At 43.3% G+C, this 17,447-nt stretch overlaps 1 protein-coding gene across 2 annotated transcripts in view; it reads left to right on the top strand.

The window, feature by feature from the left end:
• Positions 1-17,447, top strand: part of DCC (DCC netrin 1 receptor) — a 1,127,120-nt gene that overhangs the window by 1,001,844 nt on the left and 107,829 nt on the right. For both annotated transcript variants that reach the window (XM_078384133.1, XM_072992925.2), the window contains exon 21: positions 15,638-15,670. In XM_078384133.1, coding sequence (XP_078240259.1) covers positions 15,638-15,670 — 33 coding nt within the window. The remainder of the gene's footprint in view (positions 1-15,637; positions 15,671-17,447) is intronic.

Raw genomic sequence — 17,447 nt, 5'->3', positions numbered from 1 at the left:
CTAGTTGCACTGGCCACATGATGACGGAAACTGTCTATGGACAAGCGCTGGCTCTACGACTTGGAAACGGGGATGAGCACCGCCCCCTAGAGTCAGACACGACTGGACTAAATGTCAAGGGGAACCTTTACCTTTACCTATCTTCAGGTACAATTAAATCGTACAGATTCTCAGTTAAAGTTCAGAAGTGAAGTTCCTATGATCTAGATAGCATTGAAAGGGAATGTTTTGTTTCGAGGACCAAAAGAATTGGGTGAATTAATGTCATGCAGGAAAGGGCTTCCTTCCATCTCTCAAATAACTCATTATCAGGCTCCTTTTCCTTTCACCTGTGGTTGAAATTGGTAATAAAAAAGAGGACTAATGAGAGTTACTCTTCTCTGTTACAACTGTAGCATAATTTCCTTCTAAACTGTCACTCTTAATTTGCAAAGTGAACTATGGGTAGGATTTGCAAGGCAGTGGCTTATTAAAGGTCTCTTACCAAAGCCTCGTACCAGAACACTCCAGATGTGACAGGGAGAGTGCATTTACTCCATGGAGAATCAGTAAGCCATTATTATTATTATTATTATTATTATTATTATTATTATTATTATTATTATTATTATTATTATTATTATTATTATTATTATTATTATTATTATTATTATTATTATTATTATTATTATTATTATTACTACTACTACTACTACTACTACTACTACTACTACTACTACTACTTCTTCTTCTTCTTCTTCTATACTGCCTCATTAGTGCAGCACACTGTTGTGGGAAGTTTACAGCAAAATAACAGCAAAATAAATGTTGGGAGATTGGTGGCCAGGCACGGCTCCACTAAGAGCTGGTTCCAGAGTATGGGTCCCACTGTGAAGAAGGTCCTATTTCTTGTAGAAGATTTCTTGGCTTCCCTTTGAGTAGCTACTCGGAGGAGCAATGCCTGGGATGGTCTGGTGGAGCGAGTAGATGACCTTGAGAAAAGTCACTCCAAAAGGGAACATGGTCTCAAACCATTGGGCTTTATTTTGTTGTTTAGTTGTGTCCAACTCTTTGTGTCCCGATGGACCAGAGCATGCCAGGCCCTCCTATCTTCCACTGCCTCCCGGAGTTGGGTCAAATTCGTGCTGGTTGCTTCAGTGACACTGTCCAACCATCTCGTCCTCGGTCGTCCCTTCTCCTCTTGCCTTCACTCTTTCCCAACATCAGGATCTTTTCCAGGGAGTCTTCTCTTCTCATCAGATGGCCAAAGTATTGGAGCCTCAGCTTCAGGATCTGTCCTTCCAGTGAGCATTGGACTTTATAGTGAGCATCAAGACCTTGAACCTGACCCAGTTACATAACAGGCAACCAGTGCAGACTGTTGAAGTCTATGGGTCAACCTCAAGGGCAGCCCCACGTAGGCAGCATTGCAGCAGACAGTCTGGAGAGATAACCAGTGCCTGCACCGAGGTCCTAAGAGCTCCCTCATTCAAGTAGGGGTGGAGCTGGACAATACACCTCAGATGATTAAAGGCAGCTCTGGAGACGGCTGCAGTCTGAGAATCCCAAGACAAGAGCCTTTCTCCATTCACATTACCTAGATGCCAATAACCAGGCTGCAGAATGGGGCATGTGTGAAACGTGTGCTTCCATCACAACCCTCCTGCCAATGCTCTGGAGAACTTCACTGGCCACTTTCTGGCAACAGCAAATGAGTCACATCAGAAGTTGCCAACCTGGCTCTCAAGAGCTGGGAGCTGGCAGACTCTTAAGGTACGCACCAACTGCTTTGTTTTTTCTCTTCAGAATAGCTGTGGCAGGTCTTCTGAGAATTCGCCAGGCCCCAACTCCCTTGCTCTGTGAGGATTGGTGGGTACAGTGCCCTGAGAGATGCTCTGTGTGGTTGCTGCTGCTTTCCACCGACCATGGCTGCTCTCCCTCAGTGATCCCTGTACATTTCTATTGCATCAATAAGTCCCTAGGTTTTCACAGAATTAAATTTGGAGTAGAGAAGAAAATCTATAGGTCATCAAATCTAGCCCCTGTCAAGGAGGCACATCTCCACCCTCTGATTCCACAGCCAGATACCTAAACCACTTGAGCTATCCAGTTTTCAAATCTCTAAGCAAACATCACCAATTTGACAATCTTTCCCACTCAATCTTCAGGAGGAGTTATTGGATGGAAAACATTTTGCACATGCCCAGAGTGACTCTGGGGAAAGTGAGCCTAGAAATAGATCAAAATTGAACTGACATTGTATAGACTGGGAAAAGCAAGAAATGCAACTGAGAGAAAGGGTGGATTCTCCCATCCAACTGTCATCAGGTTGCTCACGTAGGTACCCTTTGAGCAACCCAGGAAACTAAATGAACGATCGAGACCACATGTTGTGGCTTCTTGGAGCTTGTCAGCCCCTCTATTTTGCTACCTACAAGTGCCCTTCAGAACTAGCATATATGGCATATTTACCAACACATGGTTAACAGGTTGCCAGTTGTGAATACTCGTATTTATAAATGAATACAAATATCCTCATCTCAGCTGCACCTAATGCAGGTCTGGCCCCCAGAAATGGCCGGTCCACTCACACATCCCAGCACCACCAGCATCCCGCTTCTCCCACCAATTCTGGAATTAGCTCCTCTGTCTCCCGGGCTGGGGGTGGGAGGCTGAGTCTTCCTACACAGCTGCCAAGTGGCCAGCCAAGCAGGGAGACAGAGGAGTTACTGCTGCAGTTGGTGGGAAGAGATGGCACCTGGACGTGTGAGTGGACAGGCTGGTTCTGGGGGCTGGACCCACATTAGGTGTAACTGGGACAGGAATACTCATATTCATTTATGAATACGAATATCCCCATCTCTAGTTGTGAAGTCTTTTGTTAGTTCAATGCTGTTGCCCTCAAGACATTGCTGGATGTTGGTTCCCATTAATTTGGGCCAGTGGTGAAGATGGATGGGAATAATACAGTGGTCCCCAATCTTGAGTCATCAGAGGTTCTTGGACTAAATCTCCCAGAAGCCTTCACCACTAGCTGTATGGGCCAGGGTTTCTGGGAATTGTAGTCCAAGAACATCTGGGGACCCAAGATTTGGAACTACTGAAATAGTGGTCCATTCACATCTGGATAGCCACAGTTTCCTCACACCTACATTACTGCTTGTAATATAGAGCCGATTGCTACATATAGAGCCGATTCTTAAAGAACTGCACTTGTATTCATGGGCAGGAAAAAAATAATATTCGAAAGCTAAGACAAAATAGCTGAGCCGCTAAGACACCAGTTCTTGAGGGCCCTCAAAAATACTTCATGATTGACCCAAGTTCCAGCATAAAACGTTTCATGACTGAAATATTGTTCAGGCTTGCTCACAAAAATGCAAAATCCTGCCTAGGGTAGTGGCCTCTATTGTAATATATACAGAGCATCCGTAACCTTAATTTGAAGGGTGTATAAATTGTGTGAACCGATATGTGTCAGCGGGGGAGGAACAGAGAAAGATCGTTCTTTACTTGTTAATTTTGACAGGCATTACCCTCCTATTAACTCAAGACAAGAAAGATATTTATTTGGGGCTTTCTGGAGGATATGATAGACAGCGGTGTTAAATTTGCAATCACTCTTTTTATTTTATTTTATTTTTCAAATAAAAAACCCTTCTCTGTAATTGCTGATACTGTCATTGGGAGATGTGAGGAGTCAGACCCCTTCTTTTTTCTGTCTTTTCTAATGACAATATCAGGCAAAATTTCTAACGTTACAGTGCCCTCTAATGCTTCATTGTGGTGATGAGAGGAAAACAGAACTTTCTCCAGGAGTTTCACAGAAATTGCCAGAAATCAGTGTTATGTGCCAACTCAGTCTTCAGAGATGTTATTGCCTCACTTATATCAAACTCTTACATCTCCTTAAGAGCATAGCCCTGGGGTAGAGTGTTTGTTGTTGTTTTGTTTATTTTAAGAGGGGGAACATGTTATCCAGCCTGCGTTATTTGTGCTATATGAACTAGGTAAAGTAAGTGATGCCCAGTGTAGTAAGCAGATAGAGAGACAGACTTTGTTGCTGTTGTTGTTGTTTAGTCATTATGTCGTGTCCGACTCTTCATGACCCCATGGACCAGAGTACGCCAGGCCCTCCTGTCGGAGTTGGGTCAAATTCATGTTGGTAGCTTCGATGACACTGTCCAACCATCTCGTCCTCTGTCATCCCCCTTCTCCTCTTGCCCTCACACTTTCCCAACATCAAGGTCTTTTCCAAGGAGTCTTCTCTTTTCATGAGATGGCCAAAGTATTGGAGCCTCAGCTTTAGGATCTGTGCTTCCAGTGAGCATTCAGGGTTGATTTCCTTCCGAATGGATAGGTTTGATCTCCTTGCAGTCCAGGGGACTCTCAAGAGCCTCCTCCAGCACCACAGTTCAAAAGCATCTTGCCCACAGTAGTAGATATGATCATCGTCTGAATTGAATTCGCCTATTCCCATCCATTTTAGTTCACTGACGCCCAGGATGTCAATGTTTATTCTTGCCATCTCCTGTTTGACCACATCCACCTTACCAAGGTTCATAGATCTTACATTCCAGGACTCTATGCAGTATTTTTCTTTGCAGCATTGGACTTTCTTTTCACTTCCATGCATGTTTGCAGCTAAGCATCCTTTCGGCTTTCGCCCATCCACTTCATTAGCTCTGGAGCTACTTGTCCTACACTCTTCCTCAGTAGCATGCTGGATGCCTTCAGACCTGAGGGGCTGATCTTCAAGCATCATATCATTTAGCCTTTTGTTTCTGTCCATGGAGTTTTCTTGGCAAAGATACTGGAGTGGCTTGCCAGTTTCTGCTCCAGGTGGATTGTGTTTAGTCAGAACTCTCCACCTTGACCTGTCCGTCTTGGGTGTCCCTGCACGGCATAGCCCATATCTTCTCTGAACTACTCAAGCCCCTTCGCCACGACAAGGCAGCAATCCATAAAGGGGAGAGAGACGGACTAGGACTAGGACTATGCTTCAGCATGGAAACTCTCTGGAGACTGCCATTCTTAAAGCTACTCCTTCAATAACTCACTTATGTGGGAAGTTCTGTTAGCATCACTGATTTGATGTTATATCATTCTCTGGTTCTATGGGAATATACTATAATATACAGTACGTGGGCTTTAAAGGCTGAACACTTGGAGCTGTTTCTTTTATGTTGTGGATCTAACTTGCTTTGGCTTCAAAGATACATTTGCATTTTTTTTCCTTCTTTCTTTAAGTAGCTCCTACTTGGCTGCTTGTGAAAAGAACTGTGTACAAATTATAGCATGCAGTTTTGGGCTCTGTTTATATAATTGTTGTACTTGTTCTGCATGCATACACACAAACACTTTTGTTAAGTTTGTGCCTGCAATACTCATTTAAATAAATAATATACATAAAATTTATTCAAATGAGTGTTGCAGATATACAGCCTTTAAAGCAAAACTTTTAAACTGGGTTTCAGATCAGCACCACATTTGGCACAGCTATAGCAGATAGTCTGCTCTTCCTCCATGCCATGTTTGGGCAAAAGGTTTTGAAATTATGATTTTTCCCCATGTCCCCATTCAGAAATATCCCCAGATTTATAACAGATCACATAAATTGAAAAGACAAATCTTGCTTATCTTGAAAGAGAACGGTTGGCCCCATCGGTTTTTCTTTTAAATAATCCAGGCTACAGGGGCTGAAATATTGATCCTAAAAATGGAAAATCAGCCACTTTGCTACAAGACTGAACTTGTGCAGTACAGTTGACCAGGAGCTTTGCAAAATGAAACACTGTATACATTTGTAGGAGGGGGAGGGAGGTATTTAGAAAGTAAGGTCACAGAAACAGATTGAAACAAAAAAAAAACAAGAAACAAAAATAAAAAATAAAAACAGGTTTGCTATGAAGAAAGTAATGGAGTGGCAATCCCCCAGAAAGGGGAATATTTTGCTATGAATTTTCAGTAAACATTTTCTCAGGATTTCTGAGAACAAATATATATGTACAAATATATATAATATGTAACAATATACATATTGTTATATATAATATATATTTGTTCTCGGAAATCCTGAGAAAACGTTTACTGAAAATTCATGGAGATTAGATAGATAGATAGATAGATAGATAGATAGATAGATAGATAGATAGATAGATAGATAGATAGATAGATAGATAGATAGATAGATAGATAGATAGATAGATAGATAGATAGATAGATAGATAGATAGATAGATAGATAGATAGATAGATAGATCCAGTAGCTCATTCTTCTAAGCTGTGAATTTATTGTTTTTTGCTTTGCAACTGAAGATGGTCTTACTTGATGTTAGCAAGTAAGACCATCCTATAGTATAGTTCCTATACCTGTCATAGTCTCTTATCATAGTCTCCATTCCACCCATCTTGTCACTATACAATTGCTTGGCAATTTAAAAAACAACAACAACAAAGATGTTATATGTCATCAAGTCACTCCTGATGTGTGGTGACTATATGAGTTAATGACCTCCAAAATGTCATGTCATTAACAGAAATGCCCAGATCTTAGAAACGAAGATCTGAGCATCTCATATTAGGTTGTTCAATCTTCCTACTGCCCCCCCACATCAATATTGTATTTTCCAAGTAAGTTCTGCTCAAGTCTTGCAAACTAACAGCTGTGGATTCCTTTGTTGAGTCAACCCATTTCATGTAAGGTCTTTCTCTCCCCCCGTTTCACAGCAATATTGTCTTTTCCAGCTTGTACTCTCATTGTATGTGCAAGGTAGGAGAGCCTCAATTTACTCATTTTTGTTCTAGTGAGAATTCGGACTTCAGTTCATTGAACACTCAGTTATTTTCCTTTCCAGTGGTTTGTGGTCTCTGTAAGGCTCACCTCCAAATGAAGTGAGCCTTACAGCACATTTTAAATTAGTTGATCCCAGCCCCCATCTTTCTTCACTGTCCGTCTTTTACATAGTATGGATGATTTTGACCTTGGTTTCATGTGCTAACTCCCAGACTCCCCTTTTTTAATATTTCAAAAGATGAGGGCACGTGTTTTGGAAAACATGCAGGCAACATGTTTATAAAGCAAGGGTTTGGAAACCAGAATATAGCTTTCTAGTGCAGAACAAGCATGGCAACATTAGTTTACCTGAGGGTTAAAGGGTACATATGTTTCTCTGTTTTATGCGTTGCACTCACTCAGACCTTTGCTTCACCATTTCATTAAGTCCAAAACAGCCCTAACCAGTTTTAGAGATCATGCAATCGTCTTCTGGTATCATCTAGCACTAGACGGTCCCAGAAGATGATCACATGATTCAAGATTGTTGCGCAATATCATGCCCCCATTGTCAGCAGAAAAAAGGATGTCAAGCTTTACAAAGCAAAGGGCAGCCTGTATGTTGACAACACCAATGGCAGCAGTCAAGATGGTCTATAACAGTGGTCCCCAACCTTGGGCCTCCAGAAATCCTGGCCAGCTGAGATGGTGGTGAAGGCTTCTGGGAGTTGTAGTCCAAGAACATATGGAGGCCCAAGATTGGGGATCACTGGTCTGCAGGACACCCTCTTGTGCTCATTCCCATTCACAGAGGGACATAAGTCAAGGGAAAATCCCAGAAGCTGACTCCTTTTCTTCCTCAGTTAACCATTTCTCACCGAAACACAAAGCAATGGGTGTTACATACAGCACTGATGTTACCTGTCTGTCATGGGTTTGGAGGGAAAGTTCCATCCTATGGGGAGTGGAAGGCGGGACATCAGGAGGAGGGGCTGTACTGTATATAAATGTGAAGCCTGTGTGGTGAAGTTTAGACGCTGGGATGTGACGAAGCAGCAGCTGGGAAGAAGAAGCTGGTGTGGGAGTCTGCGTGTCAGACAGGGTACTACTGTGTGTCAGTACCAACCTGATAGGTTCAGGTGTCTGAATGGATAGCCAGAACTGATAGGTTCAGGGTCTGTGCTTCAAGTTAAGGGTTCTGTGTGAACCAAACTGTATGCATGTATGAATGAGACTAAGCCACGTTACTATATCTTATTCACCTGATCATTTTATTTTCCCTGTGTGTTGTATTTAAATAAACCTTATTCTTTTATTTGTTGAAAATCCATCCCTGGTCTGTGTGACTTCTTATAGGGAATGGTTGGTGGCAGCTTAGTTAACGTGTGGCAGATCCCAGTAGGTCTGGGTTTGTCACATTGATTGGTGTCCAGCGTGTGGGATACGACTGGTCCAGTTGTCCAGCGGTCCAGCAAAGCCTTGGCAAGTGTGCCCAGAGCAAGGGGGGTCTAGTCAGGGACAATCTGAGGCGCGTAGGTAATCTTCTAGGTGTACCTCACGGGGAGGTGCGCTAGTAGAAGAACGTGCCAACTGGGGAGACTAGATTAGGGTGCTCTGAGGCAACCTGGTTTTGGCGGGAAAAAGCTGAGGCAAAACTGTGAAATAGCAGTGAGCTAGCTTGTCTGCTGAGAGGCCCAGCAGAGGGGGGTAGACTCTAACTCGCTACAGTTGCAAGTAGTGCTGAAGGACAGCAGCAATCTATAGGGAAAGCTGGTTCTGAGGCAAAAGAAAAAAAAGTGGTCGTTTTATTTTGAGGCTTGACTTTTTAAAGCAGCCTGTTCTGGGGGGGAGTATGCCCTTGACTCGAAGCCAAATGGCAGAAATGGGTGAAGTGAAAGACCCCCAGGTTGACCAAGGTTCTGAGGAGGAATTTGGCTCAGTGCAGGGTGACAGCACGGGAGAACAGAACCCAGAACTCAGAAAATTGCTCATAGCCCAACAGCATGAACTGAGGGTGAGGGAAATGGAGGAAAGATTAGAGAGAGAGAGAATGGAAAAGGAAGAAAGATTAGAGAGACAGAGAATGGAATTGGAATTGCAGAGAGAGAAAATGGCATTTGAGTTAAGGAAATTGGAACTGATGAATCAGAACAATAATAACAATAGGGATTCTGAGGGAGGCCAATTGTCTAAAGCTGACCTGAAGAAATTCCCTGTGTACCACAAGGGAGATTGTCCTGAGGTGTTCTTTTCCTTAGTGGAAAGAGCGTTTGTGGACTTCTCAGTGAGGGAAACTGAGAAGATGACCATCATGCGATCTTTAATCAGTGGTAGCCTGGCTGAGGTTTATTCAGAGATGCCAGAGGGACTGATGAAAGATTTTGCAGAGTTTAAAAAACTGGTGTTTGCAAGACATGGGATAAATGCGGAACAGCTGAGGCAAAGATTCAGGTCCCTCACAAAGAAACCAGAGCAGACTTTTACCCAAGTGGGGGCCCAATTGGTGAGGCTGCTTGAGAAATGGCTATCTCAGGAGGGGACAGAGACCTACCAGCAGCTTAAAGACTTGATAGCGCTGGAACAGTTCTATTCAGTCCTGCATGGGGAACTGAAATTCCAGGTGAGGGAAAGGAAACCGAAATCTGTGGCAGAAGCCGCCGAGATTGCAGATTTTATTTCCCAAATAAGAAAGCCCTTGGGTGAGGGGAAATCTGTAGGTAAACCCAAAGAAACCTACAGCAAGTACTCTCAGGGACCAGGGAAAAGCCAGCAAGGGGGAGGGGCCCATGGTGAAGGGAAGCCCTCAGACATGAAACCAAGACCTCAGATTTTGGAGGGAAAGCCAAAACAAGATGAGAGAGAATCAAAATACACCAGAAAATGTTATTTCTGTCAGGGAAAGGGCCATCTAATCTCAGAGTGTGAGAAATTAAAGCAGCTAAAAGGAATTGTGCCTCAGGATTTGAGTGGGACCAAGCCAAAAGCTGTGTTCTGTGTCCAGAAAGAGCAAGGCTCATTGTCACTGAGGGAGCCTGTTGCCATGGCTACTCAATCTGAAACAGCTACATCTGCTGATCAGGCTGAGGAAAATGGTCCTCTTGTAGAGGTCAGGCGCTGCCTGCTGGTGAGAACAGATTCTCAGTTGTTTGAGACAGCAGGGGTGGACGTAGGAATACTTGGCCATCAGTATCGGGGGCTGCGGGACACTTGTTCTCAGGTGACCCTGTGCCATCCAGATATTATTCCTAGGGAATATGTGATCCCAAATGAGAGCATGAAGGTGGCAGGGATTGAGGGGCAGATAATCTCACTGCCAGTCGCGGAGGTACCTGTGAACTTTCAAGGCTGGAGGGGAGTTTGGCGGCTAGCAATTTCATCGACTCTGCCAGCAGCCGTGCTCGTGGGAAATGACCTGGCTGAACATGTGAAACGGGTGCTAGTGATTACACGTTCACAAGCCACCACGGGGACAGTTCAAGGGGGTAATGATGAGCCAGAGACGGAAGCAGAGGGGAGTTCAGAAGCTGTGGTGGAAACCTTAACCACAGACAGCAGATTTGGACAAGAGCAAAAGGCAGACGCCACTCTCCAAAAGTGTTTTGAACAGGTGACTGACGCCCAGCTAACACCTGAAACCCCAGTGAGATTTCTGGAGAAAAAGGGGATTTTATATAGAGAGACCCTGAGGAATATCTCAAAAGGGGGAGATGGGATCAGAAGTCAGCTGGTGGTACCTGAAAAGTATCGCCCCATGATCTTACAAAGGGGGCACTCTGACATGTTTGCTGCACACTTAGGGGTGAACAAAACACAGCAGAGAATCACACAGAATTTTTACTGGCCTGACATAGGGAAGCAGATCAGGGAGTTCTGTAAACAATGTGATGTGTGTCAAAGGCAGGGGAATAACCGCGACAGGACCAAAGCAAAGTTGTGCCCTTTGCCTGTGATTGACACTCCGTTCAAATGCATAGGGGTGGATATAGTGGGACCTTTGCCCAAGGCCACAAAGAGGGGGAACAGGTTCATTCTCACCATTGTGGACCATGCCACGAGGTACCCTGAAGCCATACCCTTGACTAACATTGAAACTAACACAGTGGCAGATGCCTTGGTGGGGTATATGTCCCGGATGGGATTTGCCTCAGAAATAATCACAGATTTGGGCGCATCGTTCACATCAAAGCTCATGAAACGCTTATGGCAAATCTGTGGAATTAAGCACAAGGAAACTACTGCCTATCATCCTGAAAGTAATGGGTTAACTGAGAAGTTCAATGGGACTCTAATGCGCATGATTAGGGCTTACTTGGCAGAGAATCCAAACAATTGGGACCAGAAGCTGCAATCCCTTTTGTTTGCTTATCGATCAGTGCCACAAGCCAGTACCGGGTTCAGTCCATTTGAACTTTTATTTGGGAGAAGGGTGAAAGGGCCCCTTGATTTGATCAAACAAAATTGGGAGCAGATCACCCAGGATGACCCACAAGACGTTGTGACATACATAGACACCTTGATGAATGACCTAAAGAGAAATCTAGAGCTGGCAGCAGAAAACCTGCAAGCTCAGAAGGTCAGACAGAAAACATGGTATGACCACACAGCTAGAGAGAGGCACTTTGACCCAGGGGAGGAAGTGCTTTGGCTTAGGCCCTGCAGAGAGAATAAACTGCAGCTCAAATGGGCAGGACCATATAGGGTCATTTCCAAGATGTCAGACCTGAACTACCTTATAGAGCAGGAGGAGAACCAAGCAAGGAGGGTGGTTCATGTGAATGCCCTAAAACCCTACTACAGAGGGGAACAGAGGGTTTTATTTGCGATAAAAGCAGCTGAGAGTGAGGAAGCTGAATTACCCTTCTGGGAGGGTAGAGGGGAAGTAAAATACAACCCAGAGGAGGTAAAGATCAGTCCTGCACTCACCCAAGACCAGCAGCAAGAACTAAAAATGCTGCTTAGTAAATATCAACAGGTGTTTTCCAACAAGCCGGGGATAGTGAAGGGAGTGATGCATCGGATCCACACAGGGGATGCACCCCCGCAGGCAGTATCCCCATACCGAGTAACGGGACCCTATAGGGACAAGGTGCGGAAGGAGCTAGACGAGATGCTTAGGGAGAACATAATCGTCCCCTCTTCTAGTCCTTGGTCCTCTCCGATAGTCCTTGTGGACAAGCCTGATGGGAGCATTAGGTTTTGTGTCGATTACAGGAAATTAAACCGTGTAACCACTCCTGATGCCTACCCAATGCCCAGGCTAGACAACCTGATTGAAACCATAGGGGGTTGTCGGTTCATCTCATCATTGGACCTGGTAAAGGGATATTGGCAATTAAGAATTGATCCCAGGGATCAAGAAAAGACTGCCTTTTGCAGCCCTTTTGGTCTCTATGAGTTTCGAGTCCTGAGCTTTGGTCTCAGAAATGCACCAGCCACATTCCAAAGGCTGATGGACCAGACCTTGGCAGGGCTCAGTGACTTTACAGTGGCCTACATTGACGACATAGGGATCTTCAGTAATACCTGGGAAGATCACCTGATACACCTGGAATTAGTGCTGCAGAGGTTAAGTGCAGCAGGGCTAACAGTAAAGGCCAGCAAGTGTCAGCTGGGTAGCCCAGAAATAAAATACTTGGGTCACATGGTAGGGGGAGGAGTGATAAAACCCCTGGAGGCCAAAATAGAAGCTGTTCGTGATTGGCCCAGACCCAACACCAAGAAAAAAGTCAAATCATTTCTTGGGTTGGTGGGCTACTACAGAAAGTTCATCCCGAGGTTTAGCGAGATTGCGGCTCCGCTGACCGATCTGACGAGGAAGAAGGCTGATGACCGCATCCCGTGGACCAGCGACTGTGAGGAGGCGTTCCAGAGGTTGAAGCAGGTGCTCATCAACTATCCAGTGCTGCGTGCTCCAGACTTCGACCGGGAGTTCATCATCTACACCGATGCGTCTAACAGCGGGGTAGGAGCAGTTCTGTGCCAGGAGGATGAGAATGGTGACCAGCATCCAGTGTCCTACCTGAGTAGGAAACTTCAAAAAGGTGAGAGACATTTGGCAACCGTGGAGAAGGAGTGTTTGGCCATAGTCTACGCGATCCAGAAGGCCAAGCCTTACATCTGGGGAAGACATTTTATTCTGTGCACTGACCATTCACCACTGCAATGGTTAAAGACAATGAAAACCCACAATAGCAAACTTATGAGGTGGGCTTTAAACCTACAGGACTATGACTTTGAAGTGAAGGTGGTCAGAGGGTCAGTGAACTGTGTTGCTGACGCCTTGTCAAGAAGACCTGAAGATTGAAGACGGCGAAAGAACATGGACTATGTGTATATATTGATGACAAAAAGTTAAATGTACCTATTTTTTGAATTTGGTTTGTATGAATAAAGGTAAATTGATGTAATGTATATGGTAAATGTTTAAATGCCTAATTGCTATGGTTAACTTAGAATGTAAGTATAAGTAAGTATGATATGGTATGTATAACTGTTGTTGTGTGTTTTATCCAGGTTGTTTTTTGGGAAAAAGCACCTTAGCTTTCCCCCTACAAAACAACTTATAAAGAGGGGAGGTGTTACATACAGCACTGATGTTACCTGTCTGTCATGGGTTTGGAGGGAAAGTTCCATCCTATGGGGAGTGGAAGGCGGGACATCAGGAGGAGGGGCTGTACTGTATATAAATGTGAAGCCTGTGTGGTGAAGTTTAGACGCTGGGATGTGACGAAGCAGCAGCTGGGAAGAAGAAGCTGGTGTGGGAGTCTGCGTGTCAGACAGGGTACTACTGTGTGTCAGTACCAACCTGATAGGTTCAGGTGTCTGAATGGATAGCCAGAACTGATAGGTTCAGGGTCTGTGCTTCAAGTTAAGGGTTCTGTGTGAACCAAACTGTATGCATGTATGAATGAGACTAAGCCACGTTACTATATCTTATTCACCTGATCATTTTATTTTCCCTGTGTGTTGTATTTAAATAAACCTTATTCTTTTATTTGTTGAAAATCCATCCCTGGTCTGTGTGACTTCTTATAGGGAATGGTTGGTGGCAGCTTAGTTAACGTGTGGCAGATCCCAGTAGGTCTGGGTTTGTCACAATGGGCAGAGCAGTTTTTCAACAAGTTCTCTAGGTACCTATTGCTTGAAGCCACAAAGTAATCAAAATGCCTAGAAGAAATGATAGTATATAAATAATTTAGGCCAAACAGATCCCTAAAACAAGGTGGAAGGGGTAACTTTATCAAAGTGGGGGCATCCCTACACTATACTCCCAACCCCCACTCTGTGGAACACATACTAATTGCACATACTAATTCAAAGCTGTGAATTCCTTCTTATGAATTCTTCCAAACACATTTTTTAAAGTACAGGCTCCCTTGTACCCCCGTCAGATTTTGAACAAGCAACCACAGAATAAAAGAATCAGAAATAACTCCATGGGTCACCGTGGCTACAGTTGAAAGATGTCACCTTACCATATTTTTGCCTCTTTCTCTTTGTGGCCATTAAGCTGACAGCTGAATTTCCAAAAATTTGATATTTCAAAGCAACTCAGGAACACAGATTATGCTTCAGGTTTGTTTGTTTTCCTGTAGGGTTTGGCACAATACATAATGGGTACTGGATTGACGGTCTATGTCTGCCATATTATCATTATAACAATGTCACTTGATAAGAGGAATAACTATATTTTGAGTTGTGTACCATGATTCCTTATATCTGTTTGTCTTTTTTGTGACATAATGACGAGTTTGAAAGCAACTGAGTGAATGAAACAACATTTGCATTTTATTATTTGTTCTCATTCATAATGAACTGTTGTGTGTCATCAGTTTCTTGAGCTCAGATGCCTGTACTTTAAAATTTGACACTGACGTCTTGAAGAATCACACAGCTCAGCCAGGCAATCATGTCAGTTATAGATTGATCGGATTAATTGATTTCTCTCTTTCTTTTTCTGGCTAAACTTCAGGGGGAAAAAGAGAGAAATGAGTGGAGTAAGGAAAGAAGAAAGGAAATCCCCTTGAAGTTATTGGGTTACCATCCTACCCCATTCAATGTGCTGCTGAAAAGTAAAAAGTAAAGCATTCACTCAAGGAAATTGTCTGAGCAAACATCACATTACAATTCTTTTAAATGTTTTGAAATGAATAGAGAAGATGCTTGAATTCTGCAAGTTAGTGGAGACAGATTCTGTTCACTGCTTAATAAATAGTTGCAGACGACGGCTGTTGAAGAAAGCGGGCATTAACTGTAAGTCCCGAAGACCTGCAATATGTGTAATCCCGTCCTTCTTTTGTATTTGATTATTGTATAAAAAGCATGCAAAATTGCTTTTACACAAAGTGCAAAATGACGACAACTCAAGTCAGAAGTAGCATTCTCTACACAGGAGGATTTGTGTCTAATTATTCAAAGCACCGTCTCTTGTTCCCTCGTCTCACTTCCATTCTTAATTACACTTTCAATTTGATACCTCTGATGTGAATGAAAAACAATTTGGGTGTTTCTTTGCTTTTACCAAGCAGCATCTGACTCCCTTTAGTAATGAAGCATGAATGACACAATCCACAACTTGTGCTTTCTGCCGCTCTGAGCGAGTTTGAAATTAAATGAGGTAGATGTTAAATTATTTCCTCTTGTGCCAATCAGTGTTCTGAACAAAAGTAACTCCCTTTCACTGCAGCTTGGAAAGTTACTTTTTTGGGATGCTCAGAATCTATCCCCATCAGGCCACACACAGCCTGGGGATTCTGGGAAGCAGTAATTAAAAACAGTAATGTTACCAAGCTATGATCAATGCTCATCAAAAGTGTTGATTTGATAAATCAGTGTACCTCTGAGAAAATGTCAAAAGTCTGATAATACTGTTTTTGCTTTGCAGTGGAACATCCTGACAAAATGGCTAATGACCAAGGTAAGCTGCATTTTTTTGCATCCTGTTTTCTCTTTGGACCAATAGTAAATTGTAGGCCTAATATCATCATCCTTCTTTGTGTCCTGCTGTTCACCTGGCCACTGCACCTGACGAGGCAAACACTGGCATGATAATTAATCTTGTTAATGAAGTTCTGCTCTGTTGAGGCTGCTGTTTTGATGGGGGAGATGTAAATTTTCTCGAGAGGAAATTGTTTCGTCTCTTTTCTGAAGGACCAATTAAAATGTCAGCCTCCTTTGTATGAAATAATTTTTTCCTCTTTGCATAATTCACATTAAATATAATTAAGCTTGGCATAATTTCCAAGCTGCTGTTACACTTTTTTTCCCCAGCTTATAGATTAAAGTTGTAGAGCCATACAGTAAAACAAAACAAAACACTCTTTTTTAAAAAAAGAAGGGAAAAAAAGAAAAGCCATATATCAGTTTTCTATCATGTTCAAAATCTCAACTTATTAAGAAAGACAAACTTTCATTTGCTTTCCAAGGTAGTATGGCTAGCCTTAGAGGAGCCCAGGTTTGTGATTTTAGGCTAGAAGCCCAGCAGTTTTAATCCAAGAACACACATCTTCACACCTCTTGTTAACATGTTCATGCTTCCTTTTAAAAAAATGTGCCTGCCTTTTGTGCAATCTGCACCTCCGTGCCATCTGCTCCTGAAGGTTCTGCATCCTCCTCCGAAGATGATTTCTCCCTCCATAATTCTGCTGCTTATATACCACCCCATAGTGCTTAAATAGGGATGTGGTGGCGCTGCAGGTTAAACCACAGAAGCCTCTGTGCTGCAAGGTCAGAAGACCAACCAGTCGCAAGATCGAATCCATGCAACAGAGTGAGCCCCCGTGGCTTATCCCAGCTCCTCGCCAACCTAGCAGTTCGAAAGCATGCGAAATGCAAAAATGCGAGTAAATAAATAGGTACCACCACGGTGGGAAGGTAACGGTGTTCCATGTCTAGTCGCGCTGGCCATGTGACCACAGAAACTGTCTTTGGACAAACGCTGGCTCTATGGGCATGAACACTGCGCCCTAGAGTTGGACATGACTGGACTAAATGTACCTTTACCTTTATAGCGCTTAAATGACTTTCTGGGAGGTTTATAATTTAATTATGCACTCTACACATTGCAATTTACTGACCATGGAAAAATGGAAGGATGAGTCAGCTACCTGGGATTGAACCTTGGTTTGTGAGCAGAGTTTTGCCTGGAGTACTGCAGTTTAACCACTGCACCATGAGGCCCTTCATCATTTGTCACTTTGGGGTTTGAGTCACTACATATTTAACCATATTAGGGCAGATTAAGATCTGCTACTCTTTGTTTTTCTTTGTTCTGTTTGCTGAGGGACCCCTTTAATATGGCAGGTGGGTCAAATCTTGTTTCCTCCATGCTGAGAATAGCTGTACCTATTGAATTTGGCTGAGTAGATGGCTGAAAAATTTATTTCAGTTCATTCCTGGAGCAGTTACTTGCCTGCAGATATTACATGCAGGACTGAAAGAACTTGAGGTTTAAAACTATTCAAATGCATGATAAAAAATCCTATCCTTAGTCATAAATTATATTCTCCTGACCTCCGACCAGGAGCCAGGATTCCTGATAAGCCAGACTTCTGGGATAGCCAGAATCCTATTGCAGTCACATAGCCTGAACTGAAAACTGTGTAAGAAATGTGTGTGATTGTTCTGATTAGCTGTTACAGTCAGACATAATGAGGTCACATGCTTAGTTATGCACCTTGCCTTATGCAAACAAT

The sequence above is a fragment of the Pogona vitticeps genome, chromosome 2 (genome assembly GCF_051106095.1).
Source record: "Pogona vitticeps strain Pit_001003342236 chromosome 2, PviZW2.1, whole genome shotgun sequence".
Classification (NCBI taxonomy): Eukaryota; Metazoa; Chordata; class Lepidosauria; order Squamata; family Agamidae; genus Pogona; species Pogona vitticeps.
This window is presented reverse-complemented; position numbering and strand designations above follow the sequence as displayed.